The sequence below is a fragment of the Heloderma suspectum genome, chromosome 3, assembly GCF_057233095.1.
Source record: "Heloderma suspectum isolate Gila_16-S chromosome 3, 16-S_ref, whole genome shotgun sequence".
NCBI lineage: Eukaryota > Metazoa > Chordata > Lepidosauria > Squamata > Helodermatidae > Heloderma > Heloderma suspectum.
In genome coordinates this window covers 228,163,296-228,188,333 of record NC_139460.1, presented here as the reverse complement: position 1 = coordinate 228,188,333, position 25,038 = coordinate 228,163,296, and the positions used below count along the sequence as shown (strand labels likewise).

The 25,038-nt window shown below is 43.0% G+C and overlaps 1 protein-coding gene across 1 annotated transcript in view; it reads left to right on the top strand.

Annotated features, from left to right (window-relative positions):
- The window catches only part of KNDC1 (kinase non-catalytic C-lobe domain containing 1), a 122,999-nt gene that overhangs the window by 89,421 nt on the left and 8,540 nt on the right, over positions 1 to 25,038 (top strand). The window contains exons 20-27 of the mRNA XM_084845921.1: positions 8,196 to 8,281; positions 9,560 to 9,918; positions 14,283 to 14,376; positions 14,476 to 14,573; positions 17,700 to 17,908; positions 21,361 to 21,474; positions 22,047 to 22,194; positions 22,456 to 22,638. Coding sequence (XP_084702047.1) covers positions 8,196 to 8,281; positions 9,560 to 9,918; positions 14,283 to 14,376; positions 14,476 to 14,573; positions 17,700 to 17,908; positions 21,361 to 21,474; positions 22,047 to 22,194; positions 22,456 to 22,638 — 1,291 coding nt within the window. The remainder of the gene's footprint in view (positions 1 to 8,195; positions 8,282 to 9,559; positions 9,919 to 14,282; positions 14,377 to 14,475; positions 14,574 to 17,699; positions 17,909 to 21,360; positions 21,475 to 22,046; positions 22,195 to 22,455; positions 22,639 to 25,038) is intronic.

The window sequence follows — 25,038 nt, the reverse complement described above, 5'->3', positions numbered from 1 at the left end:
CTAGTTAGATACAAATATATTAACTTCAGAACTTCATTAAGTGCATAAAAAAGTTCTTAGGTTCTGCATTAAGTGCAGGAAAGACTCCAGACATATGGTTGGCATTTCACAGCAGCTTATAACATGAATGCTTCTAGTTTGGCTTAATGTTTGTCATGACTACCTTGGTAGAGAGGTGGCTGTAATGCAGAAAAAGAAATACTGGGATTATTCCCTGATGCATTATGTTTCAGAAACTGGCTCTCTCTATAAACGAGAGATACGCATTTGTGTGGTACAGTTTCTAATAGTAGTATATTAACATTTTTATTAACTATTACTGTGTTTTACATACATAAAACATGTTGCAGATTGACTATTGAGGAAAATGTTGGGAACTGGAGGTATTTATATTACATGCCTCTGCCTATCAAAAAAAACAGCATGGGAAATCTCTTCAGTATCTTTTTCAGTTTCTTTGGTATTCTAGTGGAGTGGCTTTCAAACTTTCAATCTTCAGGGAACCTTTCCACATTGACTTGTCTGCCACAGAATTTTTGGTGCATTGCAGAAGACACTCTGGGGCATGTTCTAAGTCAGTTCACGTAGAGTGCTGGTCAGTGTACGCCTGTTGGGCCTAATTGTTTTCCTGTGTGAAAAGAGTGAATGCCTGACACCCCCCTGTTGCTATGCTCTGCAAGGGAAGATTAGCAATGGTAGGCAAGGGAAGCCATTTCTGCAGTTGCTGATCTTTTCATTGAGAAACCAGATGAGCTTCAATGCAACACTTTCCCAGAACACCGTTTGAAACCTGTTGCTTTGGTACAAATCTCAGAAGCTGAATGCACAGCAATTAAATTAGAACATGAAGAAACTGGTGCGCCTGGAAAGTTTTCTTATGTGCTAACTCATTTGGGCTTTTGCTTAAGTACAACAGTTTGAACTTTCTCTCTGCCCATTCAGATAACCATTTTGTTCTGTGGCAGTCATCTTCTACCTAAACACCATTTAAACTGCCTAGGAACAGAATCAGTGAACCCCTATGGGTGTGTGTGGGGGGGAGAGAGACTGACTGGCTGACTAACTGAGTGGAGGGGACATTCACATGATCATCTCGGCTCATGGAAGTCACAAGCTTTAGTTAACCCATGCACACTTGGAGCTGCACTGCCATGGTCTGAAGACTAACTGGCATAATTCTGTGCTGATAGGGTTTTGTGCTCTTACCATAACTACTGGGGAAGGGGGGGTTGGATATGTTAAAATGCTAAAACCTGATCCACATATGCCTCTTAGCATTCACATGAGTTCCAAAAACTGTAGTTGTCATGGCTAAAGTTAGTCACATGAAGTATGCATACAAATTTGTGTGTGAATATCTCTATGCAGGTAGCCTGATACTGTTGCTAGACAGTTAAGAAGTGCAACTGAAGGGTTTTGCTGGCAATATATGCTAAAACCCCATTGGAATTGAATTTGCAGAGATGACTCGGGCGGTTGACACGATCGTGCCCAAGCTCCCTCTCCCTCTGAGCAGAGTCCAGCCAGCTCCTTGGTATACACCTAAGCTGAGGGCAATGAAGCAAGAGGGGAGATGGCTAGAACGCAGGTGGAGGAAAACTCGTGCTGAGTCTGACCAAACACAGGTTAGAACTCATTATCGAGCCTACTCTGTGGCGGTGAGGGTGGCAAAGAGACAGTTCTTTTCCACTAGCATTGCATCTTCTCAGTGTTGTCCAGCAGAGCTTTTCCAAGAGGTTCACAGCCTGTTACATTCTGGGCCAGAGAGAGAGACTTTGGAATCCTTGGTTGCACACTGTGATGAGTTTGCACTGCATTTTGAAGATAAAGTCGCTCAGATTCATCATGAATTAGACACCATGATTAATTCAGTTCCATTGGTAGAGGCATTCAGAGCACCGTCTGGTCCAGTTTTATTGGATGAGTTTCAGTTATTGAGGCCTGAGGATGTGGACAAGGTGCTTGGCCAAGTCCAACTGACCACTTGTGTGCTTGACCCTTGCCCTTCATAGCTTATTACCTCAAACAAGGAGGGGATGTCTGGCTGGGTCCAGGAGGTTGTAAATTCCTCCTTGAGAGAGGGAGTGGTGCCGACCTCTTTAAAAGAGGTGGTAATCAGACCACTCCTGAAAAAGCCTAACTTGTACCCGGAGGATGTTAACAATTATAGGCCAGTGGCCAACAGACCCTTCCTGGGCAAGGTGCTTGAGCGGGTGGTTGCGGGACAGCTCCAGGCACTGTTGAATGAAACGGATTATCTAGATCCATTTCAATCGGGCTTCAGGCCTGGTTTTGGAACGGAAACTGCCTTGGTCACCCTGTGGGATGACCTCTGCCGGGAGAGGGACAGGGGAGTGCGACCCTGTTGATTCTCCTGGACCTCTCAGCAGCTTTCGATACCATCAACCATGGTATCCTTCTGGATAGGTTGTCTGGGTTGGGAATTGGAGGCACTGCACTGCAGTGGTTCTGCTCCTACTTGGATGGCCGATTCCCGAAGGTGGTGCTGGCGGATTATGTCTCTGTGCCATGGCAATTATGCCATGGGGTTCCACGGGCTCTATTTTATCCCCCATGCTGTTCAACTTCTACATGAAACTGCTGGGGGAGATTATCCGGAGGTGTGGGCTGAGGTGCCATCAATATGCGGATGATACCCAGCTCTACCTCTCTTTCTCATCAAACCCAGGTGAGGCAGTAGCTGTTCTGAATCAGTGCCTGGGCACAATAACGGACTGGATGAGGGCCAATAAACAAACTCAATCCAGACAAGATGGAGGAGCTGTTAGTGAGTGCTTCGTCTGCCCAGCTAGGTGATATTCAACCCGTGAAATTACGTTCATATGTTGGGGGTGCACTTGGATCCAGAACTGTCACTTGAAGTACAGGTGAACTCAGTGGCATGGAGCACTTTTTATCAGCTTAGGCTGGTATACCAACTATGGCCTTATCTGGACAGAGATAGCCTAGCTACAGTTATCCATGCTCTAATAACGTCTTGTCTGGATTACTGCAATGCATTTCACATGGGGCTGCCTTTGAAAGCGGTCCGGAAACTTCAGCTGGTCCAAAATGCTGCAGCAAGATTGTTAACAGGGACTGGCCAACAAGCTCATATTACACCAGTACTTTTCCAGCTGCACTGGCTGCCAGTCCATTTCCAGGCCTGATTCAAAGTGCTGGTATTAACATTCAGAGCCCTAAACGGCGTGGGGCCAGGTTAACTGAAGGATCACCTCCTCCCATATGTGCCTGCCTGGACCTTAAGGTCATCCTCAGCGGCCCTTCTTCGTGAGCCCCTGCCAAAGGAAGTGAGGTGGTTGGCTACTAGGAGGAGGGCCTTTTCTGCTGTGGCACCCCGGCTGTGGAATGAGCTCCCTAGTGAGGTTCACCTGGCACCTACATTGTATTCCTTTCAGCGCCAGGTGAAGAACTTTTTATTTGCCCTGGCAATTTAGCATTTTAGGTTTATAGACTTTTAGCTTTGCTGTTTTAAATCTGTATTTTAAATCTTTGCTGCTACGTTTTATTCTGGTTGTATTGTTATATTGCGGTTTTAATGTTTTTATATTTTATATTGTTTTACTATGTGCTTTTTGGTTTTAATTTTTGTGAACTGCCCAGAGAGCTTCGACTATTGGGAGTTATAGAAATGAAATAAACAAACAAACAAACAAGTTTTCTGAGACCCTTTCTACATGAAGCATTTATTGTGTGCCTGTGATTCCTCACTCACGGTAGTTTGCAGGTGCTTTTCATGATGTCATTCTCCAGGGCCTCTCCTGTTCTTTGCAATCATTTGGGGGGGCGGGTTAAGAAGGAAAGTCTGGTATATCCTGAATGCTGACATGAAGCCCTAGGGTATTTGTGCAATTCCACTATACCACAATGCCACCTAGGGGTTGTGTAATGGAAACTATAGAAAGGCAGAGATGGAACCCTCTCAGAAAAAAATGCACATAAACAGAAAATCTGGAAGCAAAAGCCTTGGTAACATGGTGGGTTAAAAGCCTCATGTAGAAAAGCCCTCAGGGTAATGGGCTCAGTAGGAAGGAGGAGACAGAGATTAATGGAGATGTGGGGGAAGTTGTAGAGGCATGGTACAACGTGGTGGGTACAATGCCTGTGGAAGGCTGCGGCCAGGATGTGTCTTATTTATTTATTTATTTTTATTTAAAAGTATTTTTAGGGTGCCTTTAAGGGTAAAAACCCCTTCATGGATCACTGCCTTGTTGTGGCGAAGGGGCTTGCGTAACTCAGTGAAGCCATAAGCTATGCCGTGCAGGGCCACCCAAGACGGACAGGTCATGGCAGAGGGTTCTGACAAAATGTGGTCCACTGGAGAAGGAAATGGCAACCCACTCCAGTATTCTTGCCAAGAAAACCCCATGGAACGTATCACAAGGCTAAAAGATATGACGCCGGAAGATGAGCCCCTCAGGTCGGAAGGTGTCCAATATGCTACTGGGGAAGAGCAGAGGGTATTTCCAAGTAGCGCCAGAAAGAGTGAAGCGGCTGGGCCAAACCCGAAAGGACACTCAGCTGTGGATGTGTCTGGCGGTGAAAAGAAAATCCGATGCTGTAAAGAACAATATTGCTTAGGAACCTGGAATGTCAGATCAATGAATCAAGGTAAGCTGGAGGTGGTCAAACATGAGATGGTAAGATTGAACATCGACATCTTGGGAATCAGCGAACTAAAATGGACAGGCATGGGCGAATTTAATTCAGGTGACCATCATATCTACTACTGTGGGCAAGAATCCCTTAGAAGAAATGGAGTAGCACTCATAGTCAACAAAAGGGTGGGAAAAGCAGTACTGGGGTACAATCTTAAAAATGATAGAATGATCTCAGTACGAATCCAAGGCAAACCATTCAACATCACAGTAATTCAAGTCTATGCCCCAACCACTGAGGCCGAAGAAGCTGAGGTTGATCGGTTCTATGAAGACCTACAACACCTTCTAGAACTAACACCAAAAAAAGATGTCCTCTTCATCATAGGGGATTGGAATGCTAAAGTAGGAAGTCAAGAAATCACCGGGATAACAGGCAGGCATGGCCTTGGTGTACAAAATGAAGCAGGACAAAAGCTAATAGAGTTTTGCCAAGAGAACATGCTGATCATAGCAAACACTCTTTTCCAACAGCACAAGAGGCGACTCTACACATGGACGTCACCAGATGGTCAATATAGAAATCAGATTGATTATGTCCTTTGCAGCCAAAGATGGAGAAGCTCCATACAGTCAGTAAAAACAAGACCTGGAGCTGACTGTGGCTCAGATCATGAGCTGCTTCTTGCAAAATTTCGGCTTAAATTGAAGAACGTCGGGAAAACCACTAAACCATTCAGGTATGACCTCAGTCATATCCCTTCTGAATATACAGTGGAGGTGAGGAATAGATTTCAGGGATTAGACCTGACAGACAGAGTGCCTGAGGAACTATGGACGGAGGTCCGTAACATTGTTCAGGAGGCAGCAACAAAATCCGTCCCAAAGAAAAAGAAATGCAAGAAAGCCAAGTGGCTGTCTGAGGAGGCTTTACAAGTAGCTGAGGAAAGAAGGGAAGCGAAAAGCAAGGGAGAAAGGGGAAGATATACCCAACTGAATGCAGAGTTCCAGAGAATAGCAAGGAGAGACAAGAAGGCCTTCTTAAATGAACAATGCAAAGAAATCGAGGAAAACAACAGAATGGGAAAGACTAGAGATCTCTTCAAGAAAATTGGAGATCTCAAGGGAACGTTTTGTGCAAAGACGGGCATGATAAAGGACAAAGAAGGCAGGGACCTAACAGAAGCAGATGAGATTAAGAAGAGGTGGCAAGAATACACAGAAGAACTATACAGGAAAGATCTGAATGTCCCTGATAGCCATGATAGTGCGGTCACTGAACTTGAGCCGGACATCCTAGAGAGTGAAGTCAAGTGGGCCTTAGGAAGCATTAGTAACAACAAAGCTAGCGGAGATGACGGTATTTCAGCCGAGCTATTTAAAATCCTAAAAGATGATGCTGTTAAAGTGCTGCATTCAATATGCCAACAAATCTGGAACACTCAACAGTGGCCACAAGACTGGAAAAGGTCAGTTTACATTCCAATTCCAAAGAAGGGCAACGCCAAAGAGTGTTCAAACTACCGCACAATTGCGCTCATTTCACATGCCAGCAAGGTGATGCTCAAAATCCTACAAGCTAGGCTTCAGCAGTATGCGAACCGAGAACTACCGGAAGTACAAGCTGGGTTTCGAAGAGGCAGAGGAACTAGAGATCAAATCGCCAACATTCGCTGCATCATGGAGAAAGCAAGAGAATTCCAGAAAAACGTCTATTTCTGCTTCATTGACTACGCTAAAGCCTTTGATTGTGTGGATCACAACAAACTGTGGCAAATTCTGAAAGTGATGGGAGTACCAGACCACCTTACCCGTCTCCTGAGAAACCTGTACGAGGGTCAAGAAGCAACAGTAAAAACCAGACATGGAACAACCGAGTGGTTCAAAATTGGGAAAGGAGTACGACAAGGCTGCATATTGTCACCCTGCTTATTTAACTTATATGCAGAGTACATCATGAGAAATGCCGGGTTGGATGAATCACAGGTCGGAATTAAGATTGCCGGGAGAATTATCAACAACCTCCGATATGCAGACGATACCACCCTAATGGCAGAAAGCGAAGAGGATCTCAAGAGCCTCTTGTTGAGGGTGAAAGAGGAGAGTGCAAAAGCTGGTTTGAAACTCAACATTAAAAAAACTAAGATCATGTCATCTGGCCCTATCACTTCCTGGCATATAGAAGGGGAAGAAATGGAAGCAGTGACAGATTTTACTTTCTTGGGCTCCAAGATCACCGCAGACGGTGACTGTAGCCATGAAATTAAAAGACGCTTGCTCCTTGGAAGGAAAGCTATGGCCAACCTAGACAGCATAGTAAGAAGCAGAGACATCACCTTGCCGACAAAGGTCCGTCTAATCAAAGCTATGGTTTTCCCAGTAGTAATGTATGGCTGTGAGAGCTGGACTATAAGGAAGGCTGAGCGCCGAAGAATTGATGCTTTCGAACTGTGGTGCTGGAGAAGACTCTTACGAGTCCCCTGGACTGCAAGGAGGTCAAATCAGTCCATCCTAAAGGAAATCAACCCTGAGTGCTCATTGGAAGGACAGATAATGAAGCTGAAGCTCCAATATTTTGGCCACCTAATGCGAAGAGAAAACTCCCTGGAAAAGACCCTGATGCTGGGAAAGACTGAAGGCAAAAGGAGAAGGGGACGGCAGAGGATGAGATGGCTAGATAGCATCACTGATGCAATGAATATGAACTTGAGCACGCTCCGGGAGAGAGCGCAGGACAGGAAGGCCTGGCGTGCTATGGTCCATGGGGTCACGAAGAGTCGGACACGACTGAACGACTGAACAACAACAACAACAAGGGTAAAAACCCAGACAAGGTGGTGAACACCTCCTCCTCATATAAAGTAGTACAGTTTTTAATATACAAGTCACACACCTTGTGAGCTGCCTCATACCTGCTTTTCACCATATGTTGGCAGTGTATCAAATACCCCTTGCAAGAGCTGCTAATGTCATCCTTCACTTAGATTACTTTAGCTGCAACCTGGAACCATTCTGCTATAGCAAGTAAGAAGGAAGGCTTCTGTGCAGGCAACAGATGAAAGCTGAACCATCAGTGATTGTTTTAGAGCAATCATTTGCGGGTAGGCGAGTGGAAGGTAAGCTCGTTGTCATTTGGATTACTGCCACCTCAAGTAACATAGTCAAGAGGATGGACAGACCAGGAGGAAGATAAATATATGAAAACCTGTATGAACAACAATATGTGTTGTTGTTTTCTCCACAGCCTTACTGTGGAGGCTCCTGGGGAAAACATAACAGGTGGCTGAGATGGCTACACATATTCAAGGTCTTATAACTCACGGTTTGATGATATGCTATCTGTTTAATGTTTCAGCTGGGCCTTTGCTTACCGCTATATGAGAGTCACTATATTGGAGAAAGTCCCATGCCTTTTGAATCTGTATATAACCTCTGAAGCTTTTCTACTTTGACTCATACACACATGCATTTTAAGTTGCAGATGCTTTAATTCTTATATCTGAGCCCATATTTGACCTTTATAAATCTATCATTTATAAATAAGTAACCAGCTGTTTCCCTCTCCCCCATTTTCAGAACAAAGGAAACACAAAATTGTGGCAACACATTTCAGAGTCAAAACAAACCTAACAACCTTCTGAACGGCAGCGAGGAAGCAAATGGTAAGAAAAGACCAATGGTCCTATCTTGTGTTGATAATAATGAGACCACAGGATGTTAGCCTGAAGTTATTCATTCAAGTTAGTAATGCCAATATCTGCCTTGAGATAGCACAGCAATCAAACTTGAAGCTTTCGCCTTTCCTCATGTTAAGGTGACAGTTGTCACATATTCCATCTGTTTAGATTTGCTAATGCCACAAGGCATGCTTGAGGAATTTGACCTTTAACAATTGAGTTATGAAGAGACCATATCTGCACCACCTACCCTAATGTGTGGATCAGAACTTATGTTATCCACCAGTTTTAACACTTTCTGAATGTTCAGAGACTGACACAATTCTTAGCTAAACAAATGTATCAAAAGACATTTAAAATACATGTTTGGAGAAAAAATACATTTAACTTGCCTATTGAAATGTGAATTTTTGTGTGGATTTTTAAAATCCTAGGTTAATGCAGAAATGGACTTACAGGTGAACACATGCAGAAGTAATACAGACTGGTAATAGACCTAGATACAGCATAGAAAGATCAACTCCCCTCTAGTCATTGCTATCCCAAAATTACTGTGCTGCCTTACTGTTCCGTGTTCTTGATCACTAATGTGCATTAAATCACCTATAAAATTATATTGGAAAGGATGAACAACATCTACCCATTTGCCAGTCTGTCTTTAATCATTCTGGCTCTTACATTACTGGGCATAGCATGTTTTTGTTTTGTTTAAATTGAATTATTTTAAGCTGTTGCACTTTGCATCTTCATAGCTTAATGTGGCTTCCAAAAAACAAAAACAAAATGAGTTTAAAATGACAATACAATGAACAATAGTTGATAAAAATGTTACAGTCTGCAGCAGCAGCAACATAAGACCACAGTGTAACCACTCAATGATTGCAGGCTTGCTGGAAGAAGAGTTTTGCATTCCCTTCCAAAAGTCACAAGACCAGAGCATCTTTAAACCTCTTTGGGAAAAGTCATTCCATAATCTTTGCACAATGAAAAGGTCCTGGAAGATGCTGTCTGCTCAATCAGTGTAAGCATTTGGAGCAAGACCCATTCTGCAGAATATGCAGTGCCTGTGCTCATATGGGGGAAAGTACATGGTTCCCAGCCATGAAGAGTTTTGAAGGTTGCCAGTGCTACCACACATAGAAAAGGAATATGATGAAAGCTGTTGTGACAATTGGCTTGACAGCAATTGCCCTTCATAGGAGTATGATGTAATCCAATGTGTTTGCCTTTCCCTCCCCTCTTTCATTTTTCACACAAATGCAGTTTCTATTGCTGATGTGGTGGTGGATGGACTTCCACAAAATAATTCTGAAAATGAAGTCAAATCCCAGAGGGTTATGGTGGGAACTGAAATAGAAGGAGAATGTTTGCAGATGAATAAATGTTACCTCAGCCGAGGCTTGCCAGAAGAGAACCTAGAAGAAGAAGAAGAACATCCAGTAAATACAGAGGAAAATATTTACACCAGCTCTACCTGCCTATCTGAATTGTATGGATTTTGTCCTGGCTGGAGCAGTGCATTCTATGGTTCAGATTGTTTTAGTTTGGAAGTTCTCAACTACATTAGAAAACTTGGAAAGCGAACCGCGAATGGAACTCAAAATATAGATGCTAAAAAAGTGGTAGGTATCCTGATTTTCAAGACTGAGAAAAATGCATTTGCACTTGTGGGTGGGATGTAATAAGAAATAATACAAGTAAGAAGCTTTTTAATTCTTCCAAAGCTAAATTAACGTGCACTTACACATATGCTTTCTGTTACGCACATTGACATGAGTGCTTTTGCAGCATTAGACAACCTAGCGCACTCTAGATGTTTTGGACTGCAACTGTATTCCCTGACCGTTGGCGATGCTGACTGCGGCCTATGGGAAGTTGTGGTCCAAAACTTCTGGAAGGTACTAAGTTGCTTACTCCTGCTTTAAAGTGTTGGAAGTGCTCTCCTACTACCTCCAGTCTTTTCAAAATAGGGTTCAGAATCCATTTGTAGTGCAGATAGGTTGCAGTCTGCATATCTGGCCCACCTGGGGTCCCAGTTTGGCCCTCTGGGATTCCCCAGATGGCCATGCCCCCCAGCCATCAATCATTTTGGTGGTTTCCCAGCATTTATGTAGGGTTTTTTTTAACCCATTCTAGAAGCTTGAAATATCTCTCCTAAGGCTTAATTACTGGCCATAAGAGCTGTACGCTACATAATGCTGGTATTTTTCTGTTTTTGATCCCATGCCTTTTGCCTTTGAACCTGTCCCCTTTACCTCTGGCCCCACCCACCACTGGAATGCAGCCTCTCTGGAATTGAATTCAGCCCAAGGGCTGAAAGAGGTTCCCCAGCCCTAGGGATGTACGAAAATCACTTACCTTTCGCAGATTATGTTGATGGGGGAAGGGAGGCGCTCCGTCCCTCCCCCCAGAATCCTGGACGGGGGGGAGGCGCGCCGTTCCTCCCCCCCGGAATCCTGGCCGGCCGGCTGTGCTCCGCAGGGATTCTGTGGAACCGCCAGCCAGCTCCGCCAGCAGCCGGACATCCGGCCGCTGGCTAGCAGGGACGCAAATGGCGGAGGCCATAGCCACCGCCATTTGCGTCCCTGCAGTCAGCCGTGATAGGCTACGTAAATGTTTATGTAGCCTATCACAGCTGACTTAAAACAACAACAACAACGCGCGTATGTTGTATGCAAATGGCGGCGGCCACGGTCCTTATTTTGGCACGTCTTAGTCTACGTCAAGATTTACGTAGAATAAGACAGCAAAAATAAGGGGAACGCAAATGGTGTAGCGGACGCTATTTGCGTTCCCCTTATTTTCGCCGTCTTAGTCTATGTAAATCTTGATGTAGACTAAGACGTGCCAAAATAAGGAACACAAATGGCAGCGGCCATGGCCGCCGCCATTTGCGTACGCGCATTGTTGTTGTTGTTTTTAAGTCAGCCGTGATAGGCTATGTAAACATTTACGTAGCCTGTCACAGTTTTTTTTAAAACCTAGCCGTGATAGGCTACATAAATCTTTATGTAGCCTATCACGTCGTCTTCTTTTTTTTTAAACTGGAAATGGCGGTAGCGGCAGCTGGTCGGAAGACCGGCCGCCACCGCTGAACCACTGCCGGAGCCGCTGCTGGAGCCGCCGCCACCGCCCACCCTAGGTAAGTCTCGACCCAGGTGGGGGGCGGGGGGGCAGACCGTTCCGCCACCGATTTCGGGGGGCCGAATGCACTGGCATTCGGCCTCCCCGAGATCCGTGGCGGAATTCTCTGACATCCCTACCCAGCCCTCTGTAATTTGCACAGCATCATGAACAAAAGCTATGATACAGGTTTAGTGCTAAAACTTGATGGTGGAACATGGAGAATATATTGTGCCTTATCTATTGTGTATAGGTTGAGAAGTTCATTTGCAAGAGAAATCAAGACATTTTGCAATCTCTCTCATATTCTGAATTGTTGACTAGACATTCAGTACCAGCTAGCATCAAGAGGTTTTTGTGTAGTCTTACAATGAGCTTTAGCATTTCCACAGTTGAGCTCACAGAAATCTAACATTCCTGAAAAAGAAATCTCTGCCTGCAGAGGTCAAGAATTTAACGGAGACATCATTTATGGACATGTCTTGAATTGAAAATCTTTGACTTTTGATTTTGAGTATGTACTTAAATGTGAAAACTATTCTTAAGAACAGTATTAATTAACTTACCATGGTGTCCTTATCAAAGAAACAGAAGAATTTTAGCCTTCAGGCATCTTTAGCTTCAGGGAGAGCTTAGCTTAGCTAGCCAAGAGAAGCTGGCCCTTTAACAGATCAAAAGCTTGTGTTGAATTAAATGTAAGGAATTTTTTTCCAACCCAAAAGAGAACTGCTTACCGTTGACGTTTGTTGGCTGAATTCTTACTTATAGTTTCCTTCACAAAATACTTTTCAGTTTTCACACACACACACACACACACACTTACTTACAATGCCACTGCTATTTACAGTAAGCAAAGCACCCATTAGGCTACTCTATTTTATTTAAGAAGTCCTTTATTCTGGTATTAAATGCTGTGCTTTGTTGACTTGGTTTCTAATGGAAATAATTAAAATAATCTGTATTATTATATGACTGCATACGCGCCATCCACACATCTTGTTTTTACTTGTATGCTAAGGCCACTATCTAGAGAACTTAGCAGGGAGAATGTGCATCATGGCTTCTGTGTATTCTTTTTCCTAGCAGGATTCCTGCCTATCATTTTACAAACTATTATTGAAACTCGGGAAGGATCTGAATGATTGTTTTTTCATTTACTTTTTCCACACTGTAAGAACAAATTCACTTCTAACTCAGGGGAAAACTATGGCCCCGAACCACTTGTGTTTTGTTGCAATTAGTAGTGGTCTTGGATGGAGATGCATATCCTGGTCCACATCAGATGTATCCATAAAGGGGGCTAGATGCAATTCATCATGTACATCCACATCACCTGCATGTACAGATCTTCCTTCCAGGATTGGGAAATGTGTACTCTAGAATACTTTCCTTGAACTTTGGTAGGGCTCCTTAATATTTATATAGAGCAAGATTTCAATCTTAATTTGTTGTTGTTGTTACATTATCATTAGTTAATTCTTTTTTTCTTCAGCCACCCGTGCTCCAGCTGCCCTGCATTTCTGCTAGATGGGCGATTTCACCTGTCTAGCAGCAGCACCTCACAGTGGGAGGCTGGTGCGGCCATAGGAAATGTACAGCCACCACCCCAGTCTCCTCCCCTCCCTGCCCCTGGGAACGCCCCTTTTTCCCTGTCTCCATGCTCCGTTTTCCAAGCATGGAGAAGTAGCTGGTGTGGTTCTCTCCATGCCGGCTACAAGGGGAGTGGGTGGGGAGAAGGCAGGGAGCATGGTTTCCTGACTCTGAGCTCGGAACCAGGGGACTGAACTATCCTAGGCACACCCCCCCCCAATGCTGTCTGGGGGACATAGGATTGCTGTCCCCAGAAAGCAAGCAACAGAAATGTGCTCTTACAATGTGAAAAGCTGCCTTTTGTTATCTCGGGATAGAAGCCTGAGATACACTTTCTTTTTAATTAAAACGGACAAAACCATCATTATCTGCTTTATGACCAAGACTTGTTTGGGGTCATGTGACTAGCCCTAATTGTCCCTGGATATCTTTATAGTTACATTGGCATTTATATGATTTTATGGCCTAGCTGAAATTGCCTTCAATTTTCATCAAAGATTCAGTTGCAAATAAACTATAAAATCGCCAGTGTTCCACAGTGGGGAGGAGCTTAAATGATGTGTGCATAATATTACCACAAATATATTTATTCATCAGATTTGAAGGATACTTTTTAGAGATGTGCTAAAATTAGTTTAACTTATTGGCTTAAATACCTATTTTTCGGAGAATATGGTCTGCTATAGTCACACAATTTCAGTCCAGCAAACCATGGTTTATCATCCTGGAAATGTCCTGTGTGTCTGCATGCTTCTACTCATCCCTTCCTTCCTTCGCATGCTTCATTTTGGCAAAGATATTCTTGTTTCTTAAACCGCAGTTTCCTATGACATCTGAACATGACAATGATGGTTCAAGGGCTTGTTCCAAACCAGGTTAGGGTGGATCATATCTTGGTTTGGAGCAAACCCTTAAACCACAGTTTCCATTTTCAGTTGTCACAGAGTTAGGGTAAGGAGCTGGGAACGAACAGAAACAAAATTTTTCCCAGTCTGATAAACCATTGTTTAATTGGACCAATATTGTAGTCTGAACTAGGCCTATATGGCTGCCTGCTAAAAATAGCAAGTAAAAGTGTGACAGCATTTAGTTTTATCTTTTATACGTTGCTTTAAAAGAGAATGCAAAGGCATTGTATGAGGCAACACTAGGTATCTTGAGGAATTTGCTGTTATGATGCTTACTGAATCCAGCTTCTGCTTATCAGGACTCTGAAGAAAAACCATTTCATCATTATAAGATTACTTTTAACTCCCCTCCGTCCTCCCACCAGGAACTTGAACAGCTGATAATGATTGAGACGAAAAATTACAGAAAGAGTATAAAATTCTACCAGAGGCTGTTGCATAAAGAGAGAAGAAGCAAAGGTATATTTGTAGTTTGTAAACGTAAGACTACGCTGTAGCAATTGTGCATCTGTGTTAATGCAGACAAAGTGATCCTCATTGCACTTTTTAAATCTGGAGGTGGTGAAGTGAAAACTATGTTGCCCAAGCTGAGGGGACAGCTAGAAGAAATGAAATCAAAGGTACAGTTTCTTGAACTGGTGAAGAAGTATCTACAGGTAATTCTTTGATTTATTTTTTAATTGGAAATTGATACCTATTGTTTCTACATCAGTGCAAGTGGCAGTAGAAGTTTTCATATATGTGACAGTTCAGTGTTGGAGGAATGGAGTGAAAGTGTGCAATGTAACATTACTCTTAGCTAGATAAATGTGGAAAGTTGGATTCCTCTTCATCAACACCATTCCCATTGTTTTCCACTCTCATTCCCTATGCTTATTTCAGGTGGAACAATACTGTGTGCCATAGAACTAAATGGGAACCACTGAGAATCAATCTGTACAGTCCCATTTTGGTTTCTTGTTTGTGGTCGTGCTATAGTGTTCCAGAATATTAAAATCTCTCTCTGTGTTTATCTGTAATAGGCAGTGTGTGAAAGAGACAGAATCCCTGTCATAATGACTGTGATGTTCCACCCGAGGTTCCACCTTTCCCTAGCCTCCTCCTCAGAAACTGGGAACCAAACCCCTCCGGATTGCCTTCTTTCATTCTGGGACAGCTGCACCCATTGTCCCACAAGCTTCAGCCCTTTTACTCTCTTTGGGTTACAGCAAACCTCAATATGCTCAATTGGTTCTCTCAACCCACTACAGGAGAAGTATCCAGGAAACTGATTATCTATCATCAAAAAACCTGCTGGTTTAAAAGACCAGACGATAAGGCTATCTCACGTTGGTCCAAGCTCCACAAAGCCAGGAAATTGGAAGCTAAGGCTGATGCCTTATCTGACATGCCTCGTGATCAGTCATGATTTTATTTATTTATTTATTTATTTATTTAATTCTGTGATCGCCCATCTGGCCGGTCACCTGGCCACTCTGGGCGTTGTACAGTGGTACAATTTAAAACAGTAAAATTATACATTAGAACATTATTTAAAAATACCCTAACCTACACCAAATGCCTGCCTGAATAACCAGGTTTTCAGTGCGTGGCAGAAGCTCTAAAGAGGGGGCATGGTGGAGTTCCCTAGGGAGGGAGTTCCACAGAGTGGGGGCCACCACAGAGAAGGCCCTCTCCCTCGTCCTCACCAGCCTAGCTGTCCTGGCTGATGGGACAGAGAGGAGGCCATCCGAGGCTGATCTTGTTTAGTGGCCTGTCTGGTGTTGCTGGAGGCGCTCCTTGAGATAGGCTGGGCTGGAACTGCATAGGGTTTTAAAGGTCAAAACCAACACCTTGAACTTATGCCAGAAAACAACTGGAGTTTTTTTCCAGCACTGGAGTGATGTGAGCACGCCGGTGGCTGCGTTTAATCAGGCGAGTCGCCGCATTTTACACCAGCTGCAGCTTCCAAACTGTCTTCAAGGGTAACCCCACGTAGAGTGCATTACAGTAGTCTAGATGAGAGGAGACCAGGGCATGTACTACCAATGGGAGCAGATGGTCAGGAAGGTAGGGGTGCAGCTGCCGTATCAGATGCAGTTGGTACAATGCAGTCTGGCTCACAGCTGACACCTGAGCCTCCATAGACAACTGGGAGTCTAAAATGACCCCCAGTCTGCAGACCAGGTCTTTCAAGGTTAGCTGTACCCCATTCAACACCAGGTCAACATCCCCCAACCTCCTTTTGTCTCCCACCAAAAGTACCTCAGTCTTGTCATGGTTCAGTTTCAGCTTATTCCTCCTCATCCAGCCATGATGTTGTGCAGTGTCACAAATTGTGCTTGCTTACAACTTACCCTCCATGCACCTACACTTTTCCTGGGTCTTTCAGTCCCAAATCCAGATTGGGAGGATGGAGTGCCCGGGACCAGCACAGATGCTTAACGCTGCCCTGGTCCTGTACTGCCTTATGAACATCGTGACTGATCACGAGGCACGTCAGATAAGGCATCCGCCTTAGCTTCCAATTTCCTGGCTTTGTGGAGTTTGGACCAACGTGAGATAGCCTTATCGTCTGGTCTTTTAAACGGGTAGGTTTTTTGATGATTGAATTTCCTTGGATTTTGAAAAGTAAATGTCTCCCCACACTGCTCTGTCTCTGTCTTTTTCTCTCTCTGTCTTTGCAGTCAGAGGTACAGTGCTTCTGAACATTGAGGTCCTGTCTCTAATATGAATATAAGAAGAGCCATGCTGGATAAGACCAAGGGACTAGCATTCTGTTCACATGGTGGCCAACCAGTTGCCCACGAGGAACTCAAAAGCAGGACATGAGTGCAACAATACTCTCCTGCCCATATTCCACAGCAACTGGTGTAAATAGGCATACTGACTCTGGAGATAGTTACAGCCATCATGACTAGTAGCCCTTGATACCCTTTGAATTTTTTAACACAAGTTATATGTTATTTATTCATTAATACTTGGTTCTAACTTCCCTACCTACTCTACACCTTCTAAAATCCTATACACAAACCCCACTAACTAGATGTTGCTTCCATGATCCCTAAGGCCCAATCTGACTATCTAACTGTCAGTTCATTCCTTATATAAGCTCAGAATCCCCACACACATACAGGCCGCTCCCACGCTTCACTCACTTTCTGGCATACTTTTAACCCTATCTTACCTGGTTTAAATTTAACAATATAAAAGCAAATATTAATATAATAGGCACATGTCACAATGACAAATGAATTATATGAAATGGTAGTGTTCTCATACTTTAGTAGTGGGGTGCCCTATGCAGACTATATACCCTTCGGTATACTTGTCATTGAAGGAAGGACACCCAGTTTATTGCGTAGACGACATATTCTAGCATCCCATCCATTTAGAAAAACCTATTCCTGCCTTTGTGGCCCCATCCTGGTCACATAACAATGAGCTCAGCTGGCCACTGTCAGAAACTGGATGCTGGACTATGTCTCAGGGGTGGGAACTGTGTGACCTTCCAGATGTTGTTGGACTCCAACTCCCATCAGCCCCAGACAGCATGGTCAGTGATGATGTAGCTAAGCAACATCTGGAAGTCCCCCCACTATCTACGAGAGAAAGACTGCTCCTATTCAGGACTGAGAGACCTCTGCGAGCACAATGAGGATATGTGAGTGCGTTTGTGTGCCTAGTGACCTGTGTATCAGTAGTGCTCTTGTGTTGTTCTCTCCCCTGCCCCCCCCCATATCATTGTTGGAAGTGTCTTGTCCTTTGGGCCATTTTGTCCCCTTTTTCTCTTTTTCCTGCAGATTATGCATACAGAAAAATGGGGAGTTGACCCATACGACCTTCTTACAGTGGTTAACATGGGAAATAGCGAATCACTGCCCATCAGCTCCTTAGACTGCATGCTCATTTTCTATAATATAAATAAAACCCAATGTAGTGACAATCAAAATCAGTCAAGAAACCTGCAAGCTGGAACACCAGTTGGACTAATGGCATATCTCTACTCCAGGTACAGCCTATTCCACAGTTCCACAAGAGATAGTGTCTGTCTCACCCTGCTATTTAATGGAAACGAGACATCCTAAGCTCATATGTTTTATGCTACCTGAAGAACATTGGAAGCTGCCTTATTTTGAGTCACAACATTGGTACAACTAGTTATGCATTCTCTATGCCAGGGTGTTGAACCTCTTTCAGCCCGAGAGCCAGATTTCATTTCATAGATGCTCTTGGGGGCTGCATTCCAGTGGTGGGTGGGGGCCAAAAGACTGGGGCCAAAAATACAAAAAATGCCAGCATATGTTCATAGAATCATAGAATAGTGGGGTTGGAAGGGACTTACAAGGCCATCAAATCCAACCCCCTGCTCAATGCAGGAATCCAAGTCAGAGAATCCCTGACAGATGGCTGTCCAGCCTCGTCTTGAACGCCTCCAGTGTGGGAGAGCCCACCTAGGTAATTGGTTTGATTGTCATATTGCTCTTACAGTCAGGAAGTTTTTCCTGATGTTCAGCCGGAATCTGGCTTCCTCCAACTTGAGCCCATGATTCCATGTCCTGCACTTTGGGATGATCAAGAAGAGATCCTGGCCATCCTCTCTGTGACAACCTTTCAAGTACTTGACGAGCGCTATCATATCTCCCCTCAGTCTTCTCTTCTCAAGGCTAAACATGCCCAGTTCTTTCAGTCTCTCCTCATAGGGCTTTGTTTCCAGTGCCCTGATCATCTTTGTTGCCCTCCTCTGACCCCTCTCCAGTTTGTCTGCATCCTTCTTCAAGTGTGGTGCCCAGAACTCGACACAGTACTCCAGATGAGGCCTAACCAGTGCTGAGTAGAGGGGAACTAGTACTTCTCGGGATTTGGAAGCTATGCTTCAATTAATGCCACCCAAAAGAGCATTTGCCTTTTTTGCAGCCACATCACATTGTTGGCTCATATTCAGCTTGTGATCGACAACAATTCCAAGATCCTTCTCACTTGTAGTGTTGTTGAGCCACGTATCCCCCATCTTGTAACTGTGCATTTGGTTTCTTTTTCCTAGGTGCAGAACTTGGCATTTGTCCCTATTAAATGTCATTCTGTTGTTTTCTGCCCAGCGCTCCAGTCTATCCAGATCACTTTGCATTTTGTTTCTGTCTTCCAAAGTATTAGCTATCCTGTCCAATGTTGTGTCATCTGCAAATTTGATCAGCATTCCCTGCACCTCCTCCTCCAAGTCATTAATAAAAATGTTGAAGAGCACTGGGCCCAGGACTGAGCCCTGCAGTACCCCACTCGTTACCTCTCCCCAGTTTGAGAAGGTCCCATTGATAAGCACTCTTTGCGTCCGATTCTGTAGCCAACTGTGGATCCACCGGATCATTGTTTCATCTAGCCCACTTTGAGCTAGTTTGCTCATCGGGATATCATGGGGCACTCTGTCAAAAGCTTTGCTGAAGTCGAGGTATATTATGTCTACAGCATTCCCACGTTCCACAAGGGAGGTTACTTGATCAAAAAATGAGATCAGATTCGTCTGGCAGGACTTGTTCTTGACAAATCCATGTTGGCTTCGAGTAATCACTGCATTGTTTTCATGGTGCTTACAGACTGACTGCTTTATCATCTGCTCCAGAATTTCCCCAGGGATTGATGTCAGACTGACTGGTCTGTAGTTCCCAGGTTCCTCCTTTTTACCCTTTTTGAAGATAGGGACAACATTAGCCCTCCTCCAGTCATCTGTCACTTCGCCCGTCCTCCATTATTTCTCAAAGAGAATAGACAGCGGTTCTGAGAGTTCTTCTGCCAGTTCCTTTATTACTCTAAAATGCATTTCACCTGGCCCTGGAGATTTGAACTCATTCCAAGTAATTAGATGTTCCTTGACCATATGCCTATTGATCTCAAGCTGCAATCCTGCCCCTTCAGCCTGTACTTTGCCTTTCCCAGGGGGGTCCTAGACCCTCTTTTGGGAGAAGACTGAGCCAAAGTAGGAACTGAGCACCTCTGCCTTTTCTTTGTCATCTGTTATCATTTTGCCATCTTTATTTAATAGCTGAACAACCATTTCTTTCCTCTGCTTTCTACTATGCACATATCTGAAGAAAGCCTTTTTGTTGTTTTTAGCATCCCTTGCTAACCTCAGCTCGTTCTCAGCTTTAGCCTTCCTGACGCCATCTCTGCAATTCTGTGCTACCTGCCTGTACTCTTCCTTTGTTGCTTGGCCTTCTTTCCACTTCCTATATGTGTCCTTTTTTGTTTTCAGGTCATCTCTAAGCTTTTTGTGAAGCCACATTGGCTTACACGTTGTTAGTTGAAAGCTCTCGCTGCCAGTAACTAAGCCTTGGGAGAGGCGTTTCAGTCTTTTAGAAGGGGGAAGAAATTGCACAAACGTCAGGAAACCACCAAATGATCGGTGGTTGGAGGGGGAGGGGCCAGGGATGGGGGCATGGCTATCTAGGAACCCCAGAGGGCCAGATTGGAACCCCAGGAGAACTGGATTTAGCCCCCAGGCCTGTGGTTCCCCTCCCCTGGTCTCCACTAACTGGCAGCTTTCCAGGATTTCAAACAGGAGCCTTTCCCAGTTTCAGTCTGGGATAAGTTTCAGTCTGTGGTGATGGAACATAAATGCTTGTCAGCAGACAAATGAAAAAAAAACCCTGGTTGAGAAAGGGACTTAAGTGTGTCTGCACACAAGGCCTTTCCCTCCCTTTTCCAGTTATGGAGGAAGATGAACCCCAGTCTACCTGGATTTGGGATCAGAGTTCTCCAGGGTCTTCCTATGCTAAGTTAGTGGCATAGTATATAAATAAAAGTGCAAATATGCTCCTATATGAATTGTTAATTTGCACAAGTGCCACGATTGGAAGGAGAGTAATGGTTGTGGAGCAATACAAACAAATTAGAGTATATATCCCTTCTGCTACTTTGCTAAAGTAAGGAAGCAATCCCAAGCTAATATACCTCCTTGCCCACTTTTAGCAATTCTTCCTTTCCAAATTTAGGCATAGAGAAGCAGGATTCTGTCTTTCTCACTGTGACAATTGAGGCAAGAGGGAGTTGTCCCCTACTCTCGAGCCCAGTGAAATGTTTTCTGTCATGTCATGGTTGGGGAAGGCAAGTAGAGCCCTTGTTTTATTGAGGTATGCTTTTTTTTTTTTCCCCTGGACTGCAACTCTTTTTGAGCACTCCATCAGGAATCTTTTTACTTTCATGCTCATTACATAATTGCTCCATTGGTGCATTTGTAGAGAGTGTAGATCTTGTCAATTCCCCCAAATGTAGGATTGTTCTTTAATGCCACTCATTTTTAAACATACAGTTTCTTTTTTAAAAAAATGAAATCCTATTTTAAAGAAAGATAGGAAATGCAGGAAATCACATGACATAGTAATTGAATTAATTCCTTTGGGTTTTCAATTTTTTTGATGTTCCAAGAAACTTGAGCTTGCGAAATTGACTTTTTTCCCTTGTACTCTGCAGAAATGCATTTTTAGAAGGGTATGTACATCAGTTCCTCTTCACCTTTCGTTATTTCTGCACACAAGAAGAACTCTTGCAATTTCTCCTTGATAGAATCAGGATCACCTTACCCAGGTATGTGTTGAAATCATGTTGAACTCAAATAAATTTCAGTGGACTACATGGCCATGTTAGAAGCCCTCTCTCTGTCCCCTCATAATTGTGAATGGTTGCTTTATTTTTATTTTAACTAAAAGCATCCATTTAAGTTTGATATGGAGAGATGTATACATTTTCTTATGAATATGAGACAATTTCAAGTTAAAGAGAGCGTTCTCCTTTATTTGAACACTCTCATTTTGAACAGTTTCAATAGCTCTTTTTTCTTGTCTTATTAAGCTCTAACAAATGAAACTACACTTTTATCTCATGGTCATATCTGATGGACGTTTTAGTTGTGCTGGCATGTTTATTAGTTTTATATCGCTGATAGATTTTATTGGGATTTTATTTGTATTTTTCATGCTTTTACATTTTATATAATGCCTAGAGAAATGTATTTATAAGGTGTTTGAATAAAATAATAAATGGTTTCTGTTCTTGGTGACAAGCTAATATAGAACATCCTTTCAATAGTTCAATATAATTATTCAGGCTTGAGTATATAATAAATGTTCATTTATTCACCAGCTTTTTGTTCTTCTTAGTTCAAGCCTTGAATCTTGTTCATTGCTTAGCAAAATATACCACCGCAGTTTCTCCATTCTACAGACTTGGATTGAAGACTGTTATGCTATAGACTTTACAATAAACCCTGGCTTTACGAGTATACTAAAAGACTTTATCATTTCCAAGGTAATTCACTGTTTTGACAGGAAGCTTAAGGTAAATGTCATCTAAATCAAAGTAAGTTATGATGTGTAAGATTGCAGCAGCATTATAAGAGAATTTCATTCTAAATATAATTGAAGTGAGAAGGAAAAAAACATGCCTTAGGGATCCATGCATTTTGTTTATAAATGACTCTAGTAAAACAGGATTTATTTTGGATAAATTAAGGCATTTACAATTTGAAGTATAAATCCATAGAAGAATGTAATTATGGACTCTTTGTAGGTAGTTCCATTCAATGGCTATGGCAAATGGTTGCTGTCATTACTTGACAGCATTACTAGCAGGAAAGGGAGCAACATTTCTCAGTCGTACAGGATGGAAGAATGGGAAGAAGTGGAGGAGATCAATGAAACACCATCTTTAAACTCTTCATGCAGAAGGATCTCAAAAGATATTTTACAAAAGGTATGTGGCTTCTTTATTTCGCTTTATGGGCAAGGAACATGTACCACATTGTTTATTTTTACTGAGATCTCTTTCCCACCATACTCGAGGTCTTAGTTTGTTACAATGTATCTTTGTCTCTTGAGGAAGTGCCTTGCCAAGGTAATCAAATAAGCTTTATGTCTACATAGAGATTTGAATCTTGATCTAGACAATTCATTACCCCATTAATGGTATAGGATGCAACAATGCACTTGGGTTAGGTTTCAGCCGTCTTGAATGCCTTACAGTTCCAAAAATGGTCTTATTCCATAGATTGGCAAAACACCTATCTTTGGAGGGCACCATGCCATAGCATTGGGAATCAGCTACATCCAAATGGACAGCAGGTTGATTCTTCAGGGCCTCTGTCACTGTCCTTCATGCCCCAGTGACTTCCATATTAGATTACTATAAAATGCTGTATGTGGAACTGCCCTTGAAAAGCATTCAAAAATGTCAGCTGGTGTAGAATGCTGCCACAAGGTTGTTGATAGTGCCCGGGCATCAAGAACACGTTGCACCTATTTTATTTGATTTCTACTGGCTACCGGTTCATTTCCTGTCTCAATTTAAGGTGCTGGTTTTAATGTTAAAGCCCCAACCAGCTTGGCACCTGGGTATCATAGAGAGGCTGCCTTTTCCCATATATTCCTCTCAGCATGCTCTGCTCAACATCTGAGGCTTTGCTCCGGGTTCTTCGATCATGAGGGAAGATGGGCAACTTCTAGGAGTAGAGTCTTTTTTTGTGGAATGCTCTTTCAACTAAGATCTGTCAGGTCCCAATACTATGGTGTTTTAGGTGTTTAGTGAAAACATGGATGTTCAAAATGGCATGTGGCTGAATGTTTTCCTGGCTTTCTTGTTTGAATACAGTTTCCTTTATGGTTATGTCTTACGATACATTGACAGTATCCAACACTGCCCACGCACCTCTGCTGGTTATGTTGCCAGCGGGACTCACCACCACCACAATAGGAAGCTACCACTTCCTAGAGCTACCCCGGAAATGAGCCAAAATGCTCATTTACGGGATGGGACAGGTCAGCAGAGCTCCATTCTGGAAACAACCATCTTGGCTCATTTCAGGTTGCTTTAGGAAGTGATGTCTTCCTGTTGTGCTGAAGAAGGTGGGTCCTGCCGGTGCATGGGTGGCATTGGATATTGCCCGATATTTGTAATTTGGTTTTTATGTTGTTATAAGGCTGTCTTTTCTAAGCCATCTTGAGTGCACCTGGTGAAAATAAATAAAAAATAAACAGTTAACACTGTAGACATAAACACACTTACTAGGGAGTAAGCTTGAATACAGTGACACTTACTTCCAAGTAAATATGCATAAGATTGCACTGCACATGAAGTTTTTGACCATAGGTTTTATATCATCTGTAATATAGGATATTTGAATGAAAGACTACAGATTGGTACAAAACAACATTTAAAAAATCCAAAATATTACATAGTCCTTGCCTCAAAGAGAGAGACTACTGTTGTTGTTGTTTTAAAAAAGTATCTGTGTACAAGTTAATTAACTCACTTAAATGTTCTGAAATACATTGAATTTGATAGTTATGAAATAGTGTTTTCCCTACCATAAAGACCTTCTAGGTAATGTTATTGGCCTCATAGTGGGGAAAAACATTTTAGTGGCCTAATTGCCATTAAATTCTTTTAAATCCTCCTGAAATGATTACATAGCCTACAGTAAAAAAAGAAAATTATAAACTTGGTCACAAGTGTTTGCAAGAAGTTTTTCTGTTCAAGTAGAAGAGTAGATGGAAGTGAAGGAAGCCACTGAGCAGGGAAATGCAGAAGTTGTGGTATTTTTTAATACACTTTTGGGCATGGCAATAATATACATGAGGAGAGACAGACTCTTAAAGATTTCTTGGATAAAGATGCAACAAAATTGTCTTGAGTTCTCTAAGGTGGAGGCTGGATTGCAACTGGCATAGAGTATGTTGATAATGACATTGAAAAATCTGGAAATTGGAAAACCTCAAAAAGTCTGCCTATAGGCACACAGCTCTGGGAAATAGGTTGGAGATATGATCCCCAACTGCTATTCTCTGGTAAGCAGGTGCATTTTAAACTAGCTGTGTTAAGATGACACCAAAGAGTATGGCCTCTAAGGATAAGGTGTGGCGGAAGGAAAGGAAGTTGGTACCAACAGGGTTGCCACTAAAGGGGCAACGTAACAGGGGACAATCCATCTGGGTCATCCATCCTGCTGCATATAAAGCCCAGCTTTCAAAAATGTTCAAGATTCTTATAAGGGGGATTAGGCAAGGAACACTATATTTATTGAATACAAAGATAAAACCCAAAAAGCGCTCTGTCTCTATCTCTCTCACACACACGCACGCATGCATGCACACGCAG